We start from the raw sequence: 20,633 nt of genomic DNA on the forward strand, positions 1-20,633 counted from the left end.
TTATAGGGAGTCTTGGACTGTAATAGCTCGTCTGCAGAGAAGGGTACAAATAAAACAAGACACGAAGAGAAGCATCAGACCAGCAGTCAGCCTCAAACACAATTTTCTCAAGCTTCACCTTTTTGCAATGTTCCAGTACAAGCCAACTAAAGCTACACTGTGGCAGTTATAACATGTTAGAAATCTCCATAACTGAATTATAGCACTATGGCTTCGTACTGTCAATTCCTTTTCAATATCAGGAACAGCTAACAAGTTAATTTATCATAATCATTGTTTGGAATCTTACATCATAATGTTCAGTTACAGTTAATATGACTGAATGAAATCAGATACCACGTAACTTTAAAATAAATAAATAAATAAATATTTAATTTATTTAAATCTCTCCTTACCGTTCCCCATGCAGTTATTCCCTTACAGTTTTGGTTACCAAAGATGGAAGTCACTGCTCCCTCAGTCATGGTCCTCCAACTCTGAGCTCCAGACAGCCCAAGATGTGTTACTGTTAAATACTGAAACAAACAAACAAAAAATACATTAAATGCCTCTGCCTTTTTCTCTTCCTTATTTGTTAGATGACCGTTGTCTCCAAGTATCAGTACAGTGTTTTCATTTGACCTCCTCTTGCTTTGGACATACTTGAAAAAGCCTTTTTTGTTGTCTGACACCACAGTGGCCAGTGTCAACTCAAGTTGGGCTTTGGCTTTTCTCATTTTCTCCCTGCAGAGGTGAGCTGCTGCTCTGTACTCTCACTGTGAAGCCAGACCTTTCTTCCAGCGGTCATATATTTTCTTTTTCCACCCTAAGAGTTTTTTTTCCACGGGCTGAGTTCTCTGTTCAGCCAGGCAGGTCTTCTGCCTTGTTTGCTTTACTTGCAACACAGTGGGATTGCCTGTTTCAGGGCTTTTAAAAGGTGGTTTTTGAAAAGTAACTACCCCTCACGGACCCCCAAATCTTCTAACTACATCACAAAGACTTATTTTTATCTGCATAAATTGTACCCCAATTGCGAGAAGAAGCCCCTCTGTATATGAATTGCCAATTACAAACTTCATTTGACAGATGAAAAGATGCCCTTATCAGCAAATAAGGACCTTTGAAACATACCTTTCAGTGGAGAACGACATAATCATGCTCCACTTCCAACAGACAGCACACACTCCGCTGGAACATCCCCGAAGATAAAGCAGCGTGTTCTCTCTGTAGCTCTTGACAGCAGCCCAGGGCTGCATGCTGGGGATTTAACGGAGGGTTTACTGAGAGTTGGTGTCCACTTGATGTAACAACCAGGTCTCTGTCAAGTCAGAAAAATACCAAAAATATTTAATTTCTTCTCATTTAGACACTGCTACTTCTATCACAAGAGGAATGCCCCAGGTGCTGCATGGAAGGACCAAGAGCTTGCTCCTGACTTAATACCACATGACTTGTGTACAGTTCAGCTGCTCCTAACCCACTCTTGCCCCAGACTGAAAAGGATTATTCCTCTTGTGCACATCATCTAGAAATTCCCATCTTCAATAATATCAGTATCATGTAAGTTCCCCTGGAAATAAAAGACACCTTGATTAAATCCTTGACGTGACAGATGGCCAAGATAGGTCTGTCTCCACACTAGAAACAGGTGAGAATCTGCTGAGCATTTTGAGGTTCTAATCAAAGGCACCTTAACACTGACTTATGGTGTGTTATATGAAAATAAGAAAAAGCTCCTAACCCTCACAAGAAACAAATGACAAGGTGTCATAAGGAAAATCAAAACCTCTTCCTCTGCTTTGCTCATGTTTGCTCTCTTTGCACCAGGTGATTATTGCATTTTCTAATCATTCATTATCACTGCACATGAGCAAGCCCTATTTTTTCCTTCACAGTTGCTGAGGTTTCTTTTCACCTATTGCTTTGCAGTAAAGTGTAGGATTTAGGAACAAGTAGGTGGGATTATGTGCCAGAGCATGAACAGGGGGAAGTAGCTGGAGTGTCCTTTGTCTACTGAAGCAGAACTTGGTGTGAGACTTCTGAAAATCTGAAACAGAACTCCATTACAAAAGCAAACAAATTCACAGTAATCAAAATATAAAAAATAAATAACCACATACAAACAAACATACAAACAAGAACTGATTTCTCTGCTTCGGCCCAGAAGACCATCTAGCCCAGCATCCTGGCTCTGCCAGTGGTCAAAAAAGATGTCCACAGAAGAGTGTAGGAACAGGACAAGTCTGTTGTGGTAATTCTCCAGAACCCTCTTCCAGGCTCATATAAGTTGTGGTTCTGGGTCTCTGAAGCACTGGTGTGATGGCAAGTCACACAGAGTGGGTTTGTTTGTGCAGCATTTAATCAGAGTGCGGGACCATTCTCAACGCATTCACAGTCTTTATAAAATCAAAGATGCTTTGAGGACCAATGGGAAACACAGTTGAAGTGGTTGAAGTAAAGGATGGATATGTTTTTATCTAACTGAGGATTTAAATCTAGCACTAGCAATATTCTGTCAGTAGCACAAAGGAGCACAGAAGCTTGGCATTTGTGTCACACTCAGTGCTTGGCAGGGAGTGATGGCTGGTAGCAGGCCAAATGCAGTGAGTCCAGCTCACATGGTCATTCCCAAATTCTGCAGTGTCAAGGTCTGACCTCAAAGGCAGTGCTTCCTACTTGAATTTTTAGCCTTAGCATCCAGAATTTGTGAACAGAGGCAGCTCAACCAGTGCACATATTTATTAATCTAACAGCAACCTAACCTGCATAGGAGATTCTCACAGAGCACCAGAGATAGCAGACTGAAAGATTTGTCCTTTTATCTCACTCCAAGACAAACTGCATCACTTTTATACATCTTGATGTACAAATTGAGCTGTCAGCTGTGTACTTCTCTGATGTCACACAGGAAGGGAACCTGGTCTTCCTGGGACTGCTGGCATTTTGCAGCTTCTGTCAACAGAAATGTAAAGTTGAGCAGGCTGGCCATGAACAAGAATGCTCTACAGATAGCTGTGTTCTGCTGGTGTGCCTAATGGCTTCTCCGGTGTTTTGTTCTTGCTCGGTTGTAACAGTTTGTCTTTTGAGACAACACTTGGCTCTTTACCTAGCCTTGGCTGTTCTGTGACCTACTGGCTCCAATGACAAGATCAAACCAGCTGATTACTGCAGCAGAATTTAGAATCAGCTGGATCAGTTATTGCAAACAGAACCAAAAGCTCTGCTAGAGTTACTCAGTTATCTTGGATTGGCAGAGTGCCACACCAACCCCAAAAGGCTCACCTGATACCCCAGTGCATGTTCCTGCTACTTCTTCCTCTGAACGAACTAAACATTTTAATCTCCTTTTTTTTGTTTATTTGTTTGGTTGATTTTGTTTTTTGTTTGTTTGTTTGTTTGCTTCATTTTGTTTTTGTTTTTTTGCAGGATCAGGTTTCTGATCAGCAAGCAGGAAAACAGCATAGCTGTCCCTTTGGGCAGCAAGACGTTCTTCAACAGCCTGGAACAGGAAACCACAAGTTTTAACTAAAGTGACTTTAATGTAGACATAAATTTAGTCTAAATGTAGGTGTTAAATGTTCAGTGGCTTAAGACACTGAAAAGATATAAGCCTAAATTAACAGAATGCAACTCATTTAATTATTTTCTCTAAGTGGTAGCTAGAGTCAGGGCACAGACATTTTTATGTTTAATGTACATTTTGCACAGCCAATTTTTAAAGACTGAAAAAACAGTGAGTTTTAGAATCCCTGTATTTTGTCTGGACAATGATAAATGACAATGATGTTTTACAGAAATTGCTGCAGAGAGCGTTAGTTCATTGGAAGCATTAATTTTCCTTCTAGCCAAGCTTCAGTCAGAATATCGCCCTTTCTGCACTGAATACTACACTTGGCTCAGATTCCATTTCCAAATGACATACATAAAGCACTAAAAAGTGCAGAATGGTGATTTTTTTTTTTCTGAAATGGTAGAATTGTAAATTTCTTAGCAAAATACTATCATTGCCAAACTTTTGATTTTTGTCATTAAATGGTGGTCCTATCCTAGAGTTTGATAACACATGACCTGGTAATGTATTCGAGAACTGGGCAAGCTTTGAATTTAAAAAAAAAAATAAAGTCCCTGATCGTCTTTAGGCTACCAAACACAGAGGACAGAAACTGTCTTGTGACAGCAGGATGGGGAAAGAGCACTTCTAATTACACCTCACATATTCTCAACTTTCACTTCAAACCTTCTGCCCTGAGGCCATGGAAGAAGCTTGCTTGCAGAAGCCATCCAGCATCCCTGCTTCTCCCAGGTCAGAAGCTCCTGCTGTTACAGGAGCACATTTGCACTGAAATCTCCTTGTTCTGTGCGGATCCTAGCAAAATGCCACTGAAGTCTCAAATAGCCACTACTGTAGAGACACAGGACTTGATGTATAGGTACCTTCTCAAAGATATTTCACCTCTCCTGTATCAGCTTACATGTGAGAAGATTGCCTCTCAGTTTCTGAGGAGCCATGTCACAAATTCTTCTTAAGATATGCAGTGCTAAATGAAAGGACTGATAAAAGCATCAAGCCAAGATCTTTTGGTTCAGGCTAGTTTTTTGATCTGCTATTTCATCTGAAGCACTTTTCAATTACAAGCAGAGTACAAGTACAGCTTTCCCCGTCCCCTTTTTATTACTTTTATCAGTTGTGCTTGGCATGGTCTCTTTTGCAGCTGAAGATCTATTAACTTTAATTAAATTGTAACTTTCACATTGTTCTTGAATAATGTCTGTCATCTGTAACCCTGGAGAAACTACGCAAAGCCTCCTGACTTTACAGGCTGTGATTAGTACAATCTTTGCCACTACCTTGGAAAAATGTCGTCTTAGCCCCACTCGTCTAACTCACCCCTTCAGCAGAAGAAATGTTAACAATTCAAAGCTCTGTCACTGTAGAACATGCTCAAGAACAAGCAGAAGCATTGTATTGAAATTAGGCCATTTCCAGTTACTTGATGTTAGTCTCCTTCCAGCTTCCATTTCCTGAAGATAAGTTTCAAAACCAAGTTTCTAAAGAGGCCAGCTGATTTAAAATGAATACCCCATGCAACTGCGTTGGCTGACCTATTTTCTTGTTTGTATATGGCACAGAGCTGCTCAGCTAAATCAGCTTTTTCAGTCCTTCTTGCTGCTTAATCAGCCTTTTCGACCTTTCTTGCCAGCTGCCATCCAAGTGGTAAATAAATGGGCTTCAACTGGACAGCAAAGCTTTCATTTCAGACCAACAAAGAGGTTTTATGCGGTGCTGTCATCGCTGGGATCACCCCGCAGCTCCCTCCCTCCCCTTGTTGCAGCAATGATTTGCTTGAATGTGACTGCTGAAACCAGCAACGTAACAGACTATAAGCAAGCATCACTGACCCATTGTTCCTTTGCTGGCCCAAAGTATTTTTCCTTTTACCTGCAGTTTCCTATAGTTAAAGGAAATCTATTTTCTCAGAAGCTCACAATATTCTAATTCAAAACACAGGTCTGTAAACTGCCCATTGAAGGCTGAGAAAGTTCGTCCTCATCTCAGAAGGGATTAAAATAGTGTGTAGTCCCAAAAAACACACTGTACTGCATAAGTCTCGCTGTGTTCAGTAAAAACAGAACAAAATTATTCACCTTCTAGAGAATCTCGCAGTACAGCAGCCCGAGTCGGAGACAAATCTGGATGGACAACCCAGGGTTTTCTGACAGCTTTAATAAAACAGACAGATGAGGGAAAAGAAAATGTCCCTTACCCAAACTGAACTGCTCAAATGTGTTTGATTTCCCTTGGTGCTACACATTGCTCTTCTGTCAGGTCCCACCCACACACTAAACATTTACAACCAGCACAATTTGTGCAGGACACAAGGCACACAGAGCACAAAGAGAGATGAAGAGGTAATAACAGAAATCCTGATGGACCCCCACCTCCTGGGGTCAGAATGGGAGCTTTGACTGCTTCAGGAGGCAAATTTGCTCAGCTGATACCATGCGATCCCTGGAAAATGTCAGCAAGCTGCTGTCTGCTGGTACCCTGCAATTGCAAGAGGTACATCCCAGCTGTCCTCACCGTGTCTGGGCCTCAGCAGAGGGCAGGTTAATGTGCATTTCACCAGGAGGCAGCATCAGTCCTCTCTTCGGTGTGGCATTTCCTAGCTGCCAGTGAGCCCACAGCTCTCTGATGTAGCAGGAAGACAGCGCAGACACTCCGCTCCACAGGGCTCCTGGGAACTCAGCAGCAGCCATGGCATTATTCTTCCTCCCCAAAACAGGGATAAACTAAGCTTCAAGTTTCAAAAGCGGGTACTTAACACATCTGCATCACCCCCATCTTGAGCACTGTGCAGAACCCTTCTGCAAACTCCCCCATTCTTGTTCCTGACAAGAGGTGAGGACTCCTGTACAGAAACTCTTCAGCCAGGTGAAGGGATAGTTTGTGACTGCACCAGATTGCTGCCTGTGCATTTACAGGCATACAGACAGTCTTCAAAGACTTCATTCAGATGATTTCAAGTAAAGTGTACATCCACACATACACGTCGTATTTATTGAGTAGCACAGTGCAAACTTCCATCTGACATGTAAGGTAGCTGGAGTCAGCAGGAGATACAACCAGTGTAACCAGGGTAAGATTAATTTCTTCTGGGTTTTGAGGTACCAGAAATAAACATTCTCACTGCACTTCAGAATAAGTCAGAAGAGTGCCTCTTTATTCAGTTCACATCAGAACTGTAGCATCTTTTTTACTAAGGAATGTGAGAAAATGACATACCAAGAAGAAAGGTGAATAAATGTACTGATGTATTGCCCTGAGAAACCACTGTTTTTATTTAGGGTAATTAAAGGTGTAATACTGAATAATTCAATGAAGGTCTCTGCCTTTGAGAGTATTTCCTGCTACCAAGGGAGAGGGCTGGAGGCTGAAAGCAAAGACAGCTTGGCACAAACACAGTCTGCATGACAGGATGGTGGGCTCTCGCTGATGGCTCCAGCACAGACAGATCAGATGGCACCAGTCTACGGTGTAGCTGGGGACAGATGACACTTAAAATTCAACTCAAAAACAGGAAATTATTTGAGAAATGAAAACATACAATTATGCAACAATGGTGTTTAGAGAGAGGTAGGCTAGGAAGCTTTGAATAGTTTCCCAGGATTCTGGCCCTAATACAGTGAGAAATTAAATACGAACCCTGCCACCGTAGCTGACAGCGACACTTCTACTACAGATTGCTCTTAGGAGTATCCGAGTCCATCAAGTGTTGCCAGAAAAAAGCCTGTATCCTGTGCCACGCATCTTCTTGGGCTTTGGCGTGCTCCTTCCATTGTCCTCCCCACTGCACGAACAGCCCAAGCACTTTGTGGATGGACGCCTGGCACAGAGGCAGGTATGGTGGCTCCAGGAGGTGCCCTGCTCCAGAATAGGAGCAAAACTCCACCTTCCGTCCACAGTGCCGAAGGCGCTGAACAGCGTCCTGGCAATAGAGGTCACTCTTCCAGTTCGTGTCATCCAGCCCTGACAAGAAGAGGAACTTGGCCAAGGACCTCTCCATGGGAATGCGACAGTGCCACGTTGCGGGGTCCCTGTGGTCATCTAGGATTTCTGAAAAATCTACTAGGTCGGATTCCTTACTGGTCTTCATCCTCCCCAGATCGTATGGGTGGGGAGGAATAGTGAAGCCATCCCCCCGCAGGGGAATGAAAGAATTAAAACCACTTCCAGATATGCTGACAGCTGCCTTGATGCCAGGTAGGAAGGTGGCCATGGAAAGGGCTAGGTCAGCTCCTTTAGACAAGCCCAAAACGCCAATCCCCGTATCCTTCACCTGAAACACAGTTATGAGACAACCATTACCAACTACTCATATCCTGGGCTGACATAACACCTCCCCCCTCTTCTGCTTCCTTATTCCTTGTATGATTAAAATCTTTTTACCCTTTCTCTGTTCATGTTCTCTCTCCCCCATATTGGTCCCTTTGCTGAACCTCCACAAGAATGAGCATGAATTCTGCAACTCCTCAGCATTTCTTCCCCTGTAGCACTTTTTCTTCCTGAAGAACTCCATAGACAAAGCCTTTTGCTTCTTCTGCATCCTGGCTTGACACTTTCTCTCAGTACTGTACATTTTATTGCTCTTGCCTCCAAAAGCTCATCCCAGCTTGCTCTCTTCAAGCCCCTTGTGGAAAACCAATTTTTCATGGGTTTATGTGCATCGGTTTTCTTTCTTGCCATTGTTTTTTCATACTCTCCTACAGCTGACCTGTTATCTTCTGTTTTGTCTTGGAACACAAGGCACTTGGGGCCGAGTAAGCCTAATTGTTTAAATCAACTTATTTATAGTGAGGGCTCTTCACACCAAATTCACATTGTAATGTGCATCTTGTAAGATACTCTGGAAGTTTTACAGCTCAATGAGGAACACCACCAACAGTTATGAAACAGCCATTATCAACTACTCATATCCTGGGCTTACAGGATCAACTTTGTGAAATTAAAATCACATTAAGTAGCGTTGCATTCAAAGCTTAAATTATATTTAGTTTCTCTTGGTCTCTATTGGCTTAAGTATTATGATATATTGCCATAAAAGTGTTTTTTCATCCCACATACATATCCTAATACCGCCCCAGCTTCTTAAAACATGGCATACTCTCCAGTACTGTAACTGTTAAGATATCCTGCTGTTACAGCATTTTATTACCGTCCTGTGAAACTTACCCAGAATTAGAAACCTCTCTGAAATAGTAGAAAAAGACATTTATTTTTATTTATTTTTATTTTTTAAGATCTTGTGCTTAAGAAGTTGCACTTCTAGTCTGGGAACTGCTTTGACATAAATATTATACAAATACTCATTTGCACAACACTTCATGGACTGTCATAAGGTGCTATGCAAAACTTTTATCCAACTACTTGCAAAATTGGAGTTGAGGCACATTGTTTTCCACCTCAGATCACACTGTCTGAACATGCTCTCTCCTTTTACATCTCACAAACTTAGCTGCATTCAGTGACATACAGCATTTCACGTTAGGAAGTTAGAGAGTTGCTTCTAGTAGGAAAAGTACCATTATTTATCTCCTACCTGCTTCTGCTTCTGCAAAAAGTGTACAGCCTCCTCAAAATAATCCAGTTCAAGAATCTCTGGCATAGCAGGCAGATCTTCAAAGGCCATGTAAGCCAGAGCCAGAGTCACAAAGCCCCTGCTAGCCAGAAGACTTGCTCTGTATTCAACAAGACCTCCTCCAGATCCATACAAATCGATAAGTCCGGGGAATGGTCCTGGTCCTGCAGTGAGAGATAAATATACATACACGATCACAAAGAAAACTTTCTAGAGTTGCTTTTTCAGTAGCACCCCCTCAACGCACATCCAGACTGTAGATATCAAAAGGAAATCATCCTCTGAAGCTTTACACATCCAGGTTCTCATTCTGAGGCACACACTCAATGTAACTGGACTCTTTTTCCCCAGCCTAATTAACTGAGATGATTATAAAGAAATTACTATTCCCTCTCCTGTATGATTGTCTCCTATACGGATTATCCCAAGCATTTCTGTGAGCAGCACAGAGTATGAAACCTAGTTTCCACAGTCCCTCTCCATTAGTCAGCTCTCTGCTGTGTAATTATGAAGATGAGTTCACCTTACAGCACCTCTCTCCCCGTAAGAACACTAATTTGGATATTTCTTCTCCTGCCTAGGAATTTATTATAGGAAGTTTGTATTTTGTGCATTGTTCTCCCACCACCAGTTTCAGCTGAAATTGGCCTAGATGTTGTCAGGCCATTGGGGACTGACTTAAGTGCAGTATCAATCACTATATGCATTCTTTTAGTAACCGTGCTAGCAGCTTTTCCAAGCAGGGAATGCCTGACTTAATGCATCAACAAATGCCATTACTACGTGCACAAATTCAGGCTTCAGCCTGATCTGGGTAACCACCTCTGGGCTTCTCAGTTCTCCTTCCACAGCTGTATAATTTCCATTTCCTGCTGCTGCTCTGCCCATTCTTACCACCAGATACAGCTGAAATTTTCTGTAACAAAATTTGGTGTCACAGCAGCTACAAAGGACTTTTTATTTGCTCCAGAGCAAGATACTCACATTTAAGTACTGCTCAAGGAAAACAAACAGTTCAGGACTCGGAGCCTTACTCAGGATCCAGTCTCATCCTTGTCTCTATACAGAACTTTGCAAATGTGATGTCTGTGGAAGGCTTTGCCTTCCCTGTTTGTCCCCCTTCTTTTTAACTATCGCGTGCAGTTCAGCTGCTCAGCTGAGCAGGAACAGACTTCTTCCTTTGGCTTCCTAAGCCAAACAGAGAGAAAGTGACACAAGTCCAGAGTCCGTGGCAGCTGCTGGAGCAGCCCAGACCTGCTGTGACCCCAGCCCATTGCTCCCACCTCACCTCTTCACTCCTCACCTTAGAGCTCTGGCCAAAACCAGGGGCCTCTGCCCTCCCAGCTTGTCAGAAGAGCTGGGAAATAAGCACACTTTTCCCCAAGACCCTCAGCCAGGAAAGGTCCTGTTCCCTGCTCAGCTGAAGCCAGGAGATGCCTTGCATTGCTGCTGCTGCCCTCATTGCACCCCCTGCCTATGCAACGCCAAGGCAAGGCTTGTGACTGCCCTGTGCTGCTGGGGGGATGGCAGTGGCTGGACACGGCACCAGCTGAGGGAACCATAACGGGGACTGTGTGCCAGCTTGCTGATGGGCTGCAGTGCCCAATGTACGATGCAACTCACACCTGGAAATCCAGAACGGGATTAAAACTCACCAGGAGGGAGGAAGAGAGTTGCTTTAAGCCGACCTTCTCTGACTGGAATCCTCTTCACTCCCTCTGCTAAAAAACTTCGCTCATGGGTGCATTTTCCCAGCAACCGGCTCATGTCCCCGTGGCCCTCATACACCTCCAAGTCCACGCAGAAAGGGGTCAGGACGTTCCTCTTTGCCAGCCGCTTATAGGGCGTTTTGGAGCGCAGAGACCACAGCAGCCCCATAGGCTCCACTCCTGAGTAGCTGCCCCCCAGCGCTGGGGAGCAGGTCAGGTCGAGCTCCCCGCTGCTCCCAGCCCTGTAGCGAGCGTGGGCTTGGAAGAGCTCCCCACCCTCGTCCACCAGGCAGGCTCTGAGGGTGACCTCCTGGTGCGGCAGGAGACCTGTCACGCAGATCTGCACGGGGTCGTCGAACAGACACCTGGGGGAGGGCAGAACCGTCACCTGCACCGCCATCGAGCTCTGCTGGCGGGGAGCGGAGGCTGCTGGTGTTTGGCGAGACGCCGGCTGTGTCAAACGGGAACGGCAAGAGCCCGGCGCTTCTCACGCTTAAAATCTCTGCCAAAGTCCAGGGGGAAGCACCGGGACTGCTTCCTCCAGCCAGCAAGCACGGGCTGCTGGGAGATGTAGTCCGGGTACACCACACCAAACACCTCGTCTCAGGGGTCCTACAAAAACACAACCGGCTTGCAAGGACAGGAGTTGTCATTTGCTGCTGCTGTGCACTTTTATTTCTGGGCATATAAAGGCTAAATCCCTGAACCTCGAGTGGCAGAAAGAGATACTCACATGGCCTTTACCCCACACCATGGAAAGTTCAGCTTCAATCACAGAATGGGCTCAGGTGCCTTTGTCAAGGCACGGTAAGCACAAGCAAACTGGAAAATCTGGAGCAACACATTTTAATCTAGCCATGAAACAAAGCCTGTCTAATTCCTGTTCAGTTTGCAGTACTTTTTGAACAAGAACCACACGGTGAAATGATGTTTTAGGTTGCATCTGTATTTCTTAATTAAAAAAAAAAACTTTTTTCTTCAGAATTGTCAAACTTATCTAAAGGGTATCTGCATTTTCCCGATTAATACATGTACTGGTGACGTGCAGGTTGACCGAAGACATGGCAAAGCAACTCGAAAACCACCACTGAGGATGTAAGAAAATGCAGCTACATTTAAATACAATGGTGAATAGAAACTGGTAATAAAAACGTGTAGCTTAACAGGGAGCACAGCCACCACTGACCTTCGCACGTCCTTCTAGATGTTCTCCATGCATCACATCATTTGAGCAATGTCAGAAATTAGTACAGAAGTAAGCTTTTAAACTGACCTTTTATTGCAGAAGTTGCAACTTCTCACCACCAAAACACCACAGCAACTGAACTTAGTGATCACAACCGGGCAGGATTTTTGCCTTAAGCTGGATGTACGCGTTGGACTGAGGCAGCCCGATGCATGGGTGGCAGAGCAGATTCTTCCTTTGGCTTGTTACAAAAACTATCTGTAGACCTGAACAAATGTCATGGCTTCTGTTTTGGGACTTCCAAAACCCGGATTGCCACCTTTCAAATTTTATTCTGTTCACCATCACTGGGACAATATGCAAAGTCCTAAAAATGCTGATATCACATCTTCTACTTACAAGCTGAAAAATCCGGCCAATTGACCCAAGACTCTGAAATCAAGCAAAATAGCCATGGGCTGTTTTGACAGATGTTTTGACAGATGTTGTTGAAGATAATTCAGTGTTCAGTTCTTTTCACTCGAATCAGGTCTCTATTCCAGTCACAGATGCTGCTGACTGCATCACATCAGGGATAAAGATTGCCAGCTCGAGTCTCCCACCTCTGCTATAACACTTTCACAGCTTTTGTGAGACAATCTAGCAGTTGATAATAGCTGTACTTTAGGTCATATTCCATGTCATACCAATAATTCACTGAGGAGAGAAAAAAAAAAAAAAAGGCATTCCTAAAGCTGCAATGTAATGATTTACAAACGTTCACAGAATGTTTCAGGCAGCTCAGCTAGTACAGGCGTTTCCCTGTTAGTGACTGAACTTTGGATTGAGTAAAATGTTGACTACAGCCAAAGGTAACGTGAGCAAACATTAGAGTTCTTTGCTGCCGATGCAACTCTGTCAACTCAAACTATCTCCTCTTCAGATTCTGTCCTTGGGACTCCTTGGTGCAGAAACCGGCAAAATGTATAGGAACATGAAATGTCTCCTTCTAATTAGGCCACAGATACCAAACACTTCAAAGTTTAGTATCTGGATAGGAACCTCCCTTTCTCTGAGTGTGTGACAGATGGCAAACTCACCACTTAATCAAAATGGTGAGTAGTTAGGCAGTGCTTTATTTCTGAATCTCAATTTAAATTTGGTGTAACATCCGTTAAAAAACATACATATATATTAAGTCAAGCAGTATATAATGTTTTACTAATGCTTCTTGTAGGAGGGCATACGCTAGTTTCCAACACCCACCGGACCAGACCCAGAAAATACTGATTTTCAAATGCATACAGAATGCAGTGCAGTTAACAAAAGGCTGAATAAACAGAGCAACCCTTTAGTGTTTCTGCTAGACAGAGAAAAAACAGTGGCTGGGGCTTTGCAACTGGAAACAACTCTACTTTTTCTGTCGTTGAGGACAGATATAGCAGTACTGGGAAAAGAGAACTGAAAATACTGGTTTGTAGCTAACAGGACTTTTTATCACACTGTTGCCAATACTGAAAAAATGGTTTGCAATATTTGCAGTGTAACACAAATACTAATGCTGTTATTCAAAATACTTTATTTACTCTGTCTGGGCAGGCAGGATTAATGCAGGTGAAGGACAGTGAAAAAACTTCTGCAAACCTTGCAAAATTAAGAGGACATAATGATAACACTCTGCACTACTTCCCATCCCTACCCCTCCACCTGCACCAAATAAGCAATGCTTGAAATTCTCGAATTTTCCTGGGGAAGCAGAAAAATAAAAAGCGAGATGATGATGCATCCTACAAAGAAAGAGATGGAAGACTTCTGATAAACTCAGGGGAGCAGTAACACAAGCATAGGCTTATTAACAAGGTAAAAGACTGGGTCAGAGAGAATTCCAGCTCACATAACAACAGAATAGCTTCCACGTTGTGTTTACATCCACGCCTAAAACTAGCGTTTCTGGTTTCCTTTTCTTCACCCAAATCCTTTTTGCTGATATGCTAATATCATGCACTACATGCAGTTTAATTGTGAAAGGTATGTAAATGACCTGCTTGCAGTTATCAGACTAGGCAGACAAACTACTGAGCTTCCTACCATAAACAAAATCTGGATCATGATCACTGAATTAGCTATTCTTCTCCTCATCTGACAACTACAAATGTATTTTTCCTGATACATCCCTGACTCTTGTTGACAATCATATGAATTACATGCAAAACAGTCTGCAAGAAGATAGCCCCATGGAAAAGAACAGGATCAGCATCTGTAGATATTCATATTTTCTCTTGAAGGGAGTTAGATGACATTAAAGGGACCTTTGGCCACAGTTATGCTTTGCTATGGGATCTCGTATCTGCATACACCCAGTGCAATTAATTCAAAAATATACCTGGAAATCTTGTGTATTTTACCTGCTATACAGCCGTGTGATTGCTGAACATGGTGGAACCAAAGAGAAGGGAGGTATAACATCTCACCAGCTTTCACTGTACACTTCAAAGATTTTGCCTGAGCATATTCTGGATACCTTTCTAGATCTGGGTTTAAAGGGTCCACAGGGATCCAGGGCACCTGAAAGCAAAAGAGTATGTATATGGTACTGACCATGGCAAGCATTTCCAGCAAGCTTCCAGGAAAACAACTGACAACCAAACTTACTAGTTACAAAATACGTGTTTTGCCTAGCAAAACATTACACATGCTACACAGTTTTCCACACTCAACTGAGAATAGGTCAACGATACAAAAACTTGCTTTCTTCAGTGAAGCATTTCTAATTAGGGAAAAGCTGCTAAATGTCAGCCATCAAATTTCACTCTCATGGCATACTTTCAAAACGTCTTTTGAAATTTTAGAAATTCCTTTCTTCTTCTAAAGCGCTCTGATCTACTTTGATTCCTGTCAACTAAACACCCTCCTTCCTGCTGGAACATCCCTGTTGCCTGCATTAATTTCTTCTTTGCCCTAGAGAGTTACAAACCTCAGCACTCCACCTTACTGTATGTATGACAAGAATGCTCCTTTTAGATTCTATGAGCAGCACTCTGTAAACAGAGAAAAAAACCCAGGCTCCAGTTCAGCTGTAGCATTAATCACACATTGCACAGGCAAAAAGAGAGAGATTATATACAAAAGGGTGCTGAGTTTTTGTAAAGTGACTTCAGATTTATATATTTAAATCAAATAAATATTGCTAGAACTAAGAGAACACAATTTATTCATTGAGACAGGCATGTTTTCTTGCACTGGGTGATACTGCTGTAAAGCAAAATACCTCCCTGAGTAGAGGGCTAGAAAAGGTGAACGCAGAGAACTGTATTAAATCCTTTTTTTTGTTTGTTATTCATTCATTTAAAAATCCTTTACTGGATCCATTTAAGTTTGGTGTAAGAGCGATAGCTTATGACATCAGTGGTTTCAGGTATGCAGTAATTTTATTATTTTTTTGTGTGTGGAAGCTGGGCATTCTTTGCAAATAGTAACGTAGAAGTGAAATATCTGGGAATTCTTTCCAGTAATGTGGGATTTCTAAATATTCATCAAAAAGCTTGGTTTAAGAGCTCAGCAGTGTGCAAAACTAGCTTTACTTTTCACATTGACTGTGTTCTTTATATCATTTTTACCTTATCTGCAGTCTTCTCATCCACAATTTCAAAAGAGCCATCTTCTGATACGTGGTAAATTGCTGGCTGATAGAGCTCTGGAACCACAGAAAGAATTAAATGGCACAACACAGAGTAGTACTCAGAGAAACTAATGGAAGGACATGTCACACTTTCACTAGGTGACAGAAAAATTAAGACAAAACCATTTTCAATTTTCTGCCTTTCTCTTTGTTCATTGCAATTTTTATCTAGTTTCTGGTTTGTCTTATTTTAAGTCAGCCAGAATACTGAGCTGCCTTTCTGTTTAGAATTCCAACCTTTTTTTCTCACAGAAATTATTCTATTCTCTTCCTCAAAACCTATTTTCCTCCTGGTCCTATTTTGTTCCAGTAACTATTTTGTTTCCCTTTCAGAAGTCATAAACACATCCCTGACTTACCCAGCATTCTATATTCTGTCCTTTCTTCTTAGGTCAGTCTAGCAAGATAGCCTTTTCCAGAGCTGTTAATAACTTGTGGCTAGCCTTTCACTTCTAATTTCACCCTATAGGGCTTATCACCTGCTTTAGACACTTTCAGAAAAGCTGCATGTTTTTCTTCCATTGCTTCAGCAAACGTGCTTTTGTAACTGCTTGAGAGCGTCTCCCTCCATTAACCTGATGTTCAGAAAGACAGAGTCACCCTTTTACTATACACTACAAAATGTAAGCATTATCTGGGTTCAATGCTTTAACAGTCACTTCTTTTACAAGGTATGAATCATGTGACGTGTTTCAATGTTGCAAACAAAATAAAAACAGTATAATTACAACATTAGAGCTGCGCTTGTACCTAGGTAAAATTACGTTAGTGTCATATAGCACTCTACATTCAGCCGATCTGAAGATTTGAAAATCAAAGAATGGGAAAAAAATATTAGGCACGGAGTTAAGCTGTCAATTGTCTAGATGACTTTTGTAACAGAACAAATGACTACTGCGTACCCAAGAAAACAACAAGAAGAAAGAGAAAACAGGCAAAGTAATGCTGTCATAAGAATCTCTTTGTTCATTTATGTCGCTTTCAGAGATTCTGTTAGTAACTTAAATATTTCATTAAATTACAACTTGCTTTTCAGTTTCCTGGCTTTTTTTTTTCCCTAAAGAAAAGAACGATCAGGCAGAATTCAAACCTGTTAAACATCAAAGATGGCAAGCTACGTAGTGACAAGATACAAATAATTTAAACATTCTAAAGCCAAAGAGATTGCCATGGGTGTCATTGAACCTATTATTTTTATAGGGCAGGAAAACCTGCCCTCAGAATAATGTTTGCATTACAAAACCATGTGCTGCATGCAATAGGACATTTCTGTGTGCAGTGGAAAAAACAAAACTGCATAAACATGTTATCTCTGCCCCCATTTTCATGTCTTTCAGCATTTAATATCTTCCCCTTCCAGCCTCCAGACGTATACACATAGTAAATTATGTACCATATGGGATGAAGGGACGGTCACTCGGTGGATGCAGTAGGAAATGTTTCTCTCCAGATATCACACAGTACAAGTTCTCATAATGATCTTTATGTACTAAGATTTAGAAAAAAAGAGATGTAAAAGAGAGAAAAAGAAAATCAATGTTGTTTCCTTCGCTAACCTCCAAAACTACAGTAAACTGAAAGTATCAGCTTGTCTTCTAATTAGCAGGCTGCTTCCTCCTCTCGTGGCCAGTGGGAGTGGAAACCAGCAATATGATGTAGCAAACATACTCAGCCAATCAAGTTCCAAAATCACTTTATCAGTAATACACAAACACAGGTTACAAAAACGTGATGACATCCAGGATAGATGCTATCAGCCAACTGGTATGAAATCAACTGATTGGCACTTGAGAGCGGGCGGGATTTCTGGCTCTCAAATGCTCTTACAAAATCTGAAGTTCAGAATGGCCAAGCAAAGCACACCCTGTCTCAATTTCATATATTCTCTACTGCGCTGTATGAGAAGGTTACGTGTGGGACAACATCCTGTGGCCTGCCATGGATGGGCCTGGTTTGATTTACACCTAAGCTGGCCTCAACATCGACAGGACAGAAATCATCTGTCATGCCTGATGCAACATCCTGAAGATGCACCCAGAGACAGAGCAGCGAGAGGCTGCAGAAGAGCAGTTGAAAGAATGCATGTCAAAGTAAAAGAGAAAACACATCATTCTACTGAGCCACTAACTCAAATCAATTCTGCTTAAACTTGTGCTGAAAGCACAGAAAAGACTTACAGCGCCATACTATACCTACAAGATGTCACAGCAGCTGATTCCCCGAGCCAGAAATTCACAGCATCAGGCTTCTTCCCTGAATGGTTAGAGAGATGTTTTCAACAAAAAGGGAATTTGAAGCATCATGTCTAAAAGAATTTTAAGTATTTTTTTGGCAAACTGGTTTATTTCTATCTTTTAGCTACTTTCCTAACTATGACAGTTCCCATTATAAATAGCACTCTGTGAGCAACAGTAGCTTCTGCTCAGGAAGCTACTGTAGCACCCATCAGGCTTCACTACCCAGAGCCAAACCGAGGGTTACAACCTTCATTTTCATGTCCTGAATCCCTAAGATTTAGCTCACAGAGAAATTGCAGCACATTTATGTTTAGTTGCAAAAAGAACGTGAGCTCATAGTAAACTAACATTTGAAGGAAATGTATCCTGGAAAATAGAAACCAACTTAAATGGAACAGAGTTTAAGAGAAACAAACACCTGGAATGATACAAAAGTGAGGTTGTGTGTTCGCCCATTTCTTATAACTTTGGTAGCAACAGCACAAATTCAAGTCCAAATGTGACTCTAAACCAGAAAAAAAAAGCCACTCCATGGAAAGAGGTGCTGTACAGCACTACCACCATAATGCTTCATTGTGATGGTGACAAAACACAAGTAAGTTGCTTATTTTGGAGTAATGCAACCCCCAAACTAGGATTACTCTATGATTATTTCACCAGTTTTCCTTTCTAAGGGGATGAAACCAAACTGAGCAGTGGTAACCAGCAAAAGAACCATGTACGTGGCATGATTCGTGGCATGGTTGTTTTAAAGTTACATACAAAATATTTTACTCAATGCAGGAGAAACAGAAAGTTTACCGAGTGCCTCACTCATCCATGGTATGTCAGGCTGCACATCACAGACAAGTTCAGGGAACTCCTCGGTGAGGTTTGAACATTGCTTCTGCACATAGAATACGTTGGGAGAGGTCACTTTCTTCTCCACAATGTCCAGAAAGTCCATGAAAGGCATTTGGCGCTCCTCTGGCATGACAAAACGGTCCTGAAACACCGCATCTGCATAACCATTTGGTGTTACTGCCACACTCACTACCTTGGGACCTACTACCTCCCTGCAAAATAAATCAAATGTTTATAGCCAGACCTGTAATTGGCTCACGTATTGGATGCTGGTTACTTTAAGAACAACATGCTTCATGGGCAGCAAAAATAAGAAGCCTGGCTTTCCGTAGCTGCCTATATTTTGACAAGATTTTCTAGTGTCTGTTAAGGACTCTGCTTCAGTTGCTCCTTGCATTCAAGGCAACAGGAGTGTCTTTTGCCTCTCTGAATTCTCTCATCTCTACAAGCTGAGTTCATGAAGTATCTCCCTTTTCCTCAAAGACAGAAAGAGGGCCTTCTAGCCACTTCTCATGAATTGTGCCAGAGCCTGATGTTCTCAGGACCACTCAATCCAGCCAAAGCTGCATGGCCTTATGTTCAAAAGCTATTGAGAAAGCATAGACGGGGACTGACAGATATACGTTTTGAGACTAATAGCCCATACTTCAATAAGAAATTTAGTTTAAAAAAACACGTATTTTAGGTCCAACCAAGAATTGCCTCAAAAAATAACTTGCTTTTCTAAAATTCAGACATTGTTAAAATGTTCCATTATTTCTTTTAATAAGCAGGATGCACTTGGTCACAAACAAGTCAGTCTGGTTTTACAGTGCTACAGCCCCACTCTAACTGAGGGGATATGGGATGGAGCACACGTCAGGACACTGGGAACGGACTCAGTTTTGACAACGTGAGTCTACTGGCTGTATGCAGTCAAAATATTCACCCTTCTACAGAATCTGAACTGCTCAGGGTAGGATGTTCACAGGATGAAATTTATACTTGAGTTTTGGACGTTGTGTAAAGTACTGAACACCTTCATGCAGACGCACAGGGGAATCTGAGATAATCTCACGAGTAAAAACATTAACAAAGGGCCTTTCAGTGCAGTCAACTTAAACTGAACACGAGTCATGCTCAAAAGCTCGTTCCTACCTAAGGTATGCCGAGGTCCATTTCTTCAGAGCTGGCCAGTGGCTGATGGCATTCTGAATTATGCAGGGTTTGTTTGGACTCACCCACTCTCGATAAAACTCCAGCGGGGATGGAGGCCTATCCAGATACGGCACAGACTCCGTCCACCCCAACTCTGTCCAGGCAAACAAGAAGCAGTTTTACCCCGCGTCCCGAGTGAAGCGCCCTGTATTAGAGCTCTAAGTGGCTGTAAACCCCAAACCACCGGTGGTCACTGACAGCAAGGCTCTCAGACTCCCTAAATCGCTCCGTTAAAGCCCTGACCTTGTTTCAGAGCGCTTCAGTGCCAGGGGCAGGCAGCCACCCGCCTTGCTTTGCCGCTTTACACATCGCAAGACAACCCCAAAGCAGCATTTTCATCAGGGGCTGACGGCGCCCGGGCCAGGCATGGCAGCCCCATGCGGTTGCGCCGCCAGCCCCGCGGCCTCCCCCCGCTCCCCGCCGGGCTCCCCCCGCTCCCCAGCGCCTCTGCCCGGAGCCATGAGGCCGCCCGGGCCCGGCGCTCACCGCGGGCCTCCCCCGGGAAGGCGGCCAGGCAGCCCCTGACGGCCCGCAGCGCCGTGCCCTCCGCCATGGCCGCGCCACCTCCCTCACGGCCCGGCCCGGCCCCACGCTCCGCCCCCGGTCCCGGCCCCCTGAGGAGGAGGCCCCGGCCTCGGCTGAGGGGAAAAAAAAGAAAAAAAAAAAAGAGTCCGGAGGTGCTGCCCG

General features: G+C 43.0%; 2 protein-coding genes across 4 annotated transcripts; both read right to left on the reverse strand.

Annotated features, from left to right (window-relative positions):
• Positions 1-1,170: 1,170 nt before the first annotated feature.
• Positions 1,171-12,199, reverse strand: LOC311437086 (acyl-coenzyme A thioesterase 1-like). Of its 3 annotated transcripts, XR_014693285.1 has the most exons (5): positions 10,772-11,757; positions 9,078-9,280; positions 7,184-7,817; positions 5,626-5,700; positions 1,233-1,297 (listed from the first exon to the last, which is right to left on the reverse strand). XR_014693285.1 is itself a non-coding variant. In XM_084519927.1 (4 exons), the coding sequence occupies exons 1-3, from the start codon at positions 11,223-11,225 to the stop codon at positions 7,215-7,217; spliced, it is 1,260 nt and encodes a 419-aa protein (XP_084376053.1). In that variant the 5' UTR covers positions 11,226-11,757; the 3' UTR covers positions 1,171-1,297; positions 7,184-7,214. The 3 variants fall into 3 exon arrangements, 2 of the variants coding, with proteins under 2 accessions (XP_084376053.1, XP_084376052.1); XM_084519927.1 differs by lacking the exon at positions 5,626-5,700 and having other exon boundaries at positions 1,171-1,297; XM_084519926.1 differs by lacking the exons at positions 1,233-1,297; positions 5,626-5,700 and adding an exon at positions 12,099-12,199 and having other exon boundaries at positions 6,499-7,817; positions 10,772-11,437.
• JMJD7 (jumonji domain containing 7) lies at positions 12,082-20,632 on the reverse strand. Its single transcript, XM_084519928.1, has 8 exons — positions 20,433-20,632; positions 19,887-20,040; positions 18,708-18,961; positions 17,866-17,922; positions 17,063-17,158; positions 15,608-15,684; positions 14,396-14,555; positions 12,082-12,707 (listed from the first exon to the last, which is right to left on the reverse strand). Exons 1-8 carry the CDS (start codon positions 20,497-20,499, stop codon positions 12,619-12,621), a joined length of 954 nt encoding a protein of 317 aa, XP_084376054.1. The 5' UTR covers positions 20,500-20,632; the 3' UTR covers positions 12,082-12,618.
• Position 20,633: the final 1 nt, after the last annotated feature.

Source organism: Aythya ferina, assembly GCF_964211825.1.
Source record: "Aythya ferina genome assembly, chromosome: 5".
Classification (NCBI taxonomy): domain Eukaryota; kingdom Metazoa; phylum Chordata; class Aves; order Anseriformes; family Anatidae; genus Aythya; species Aythya ferina.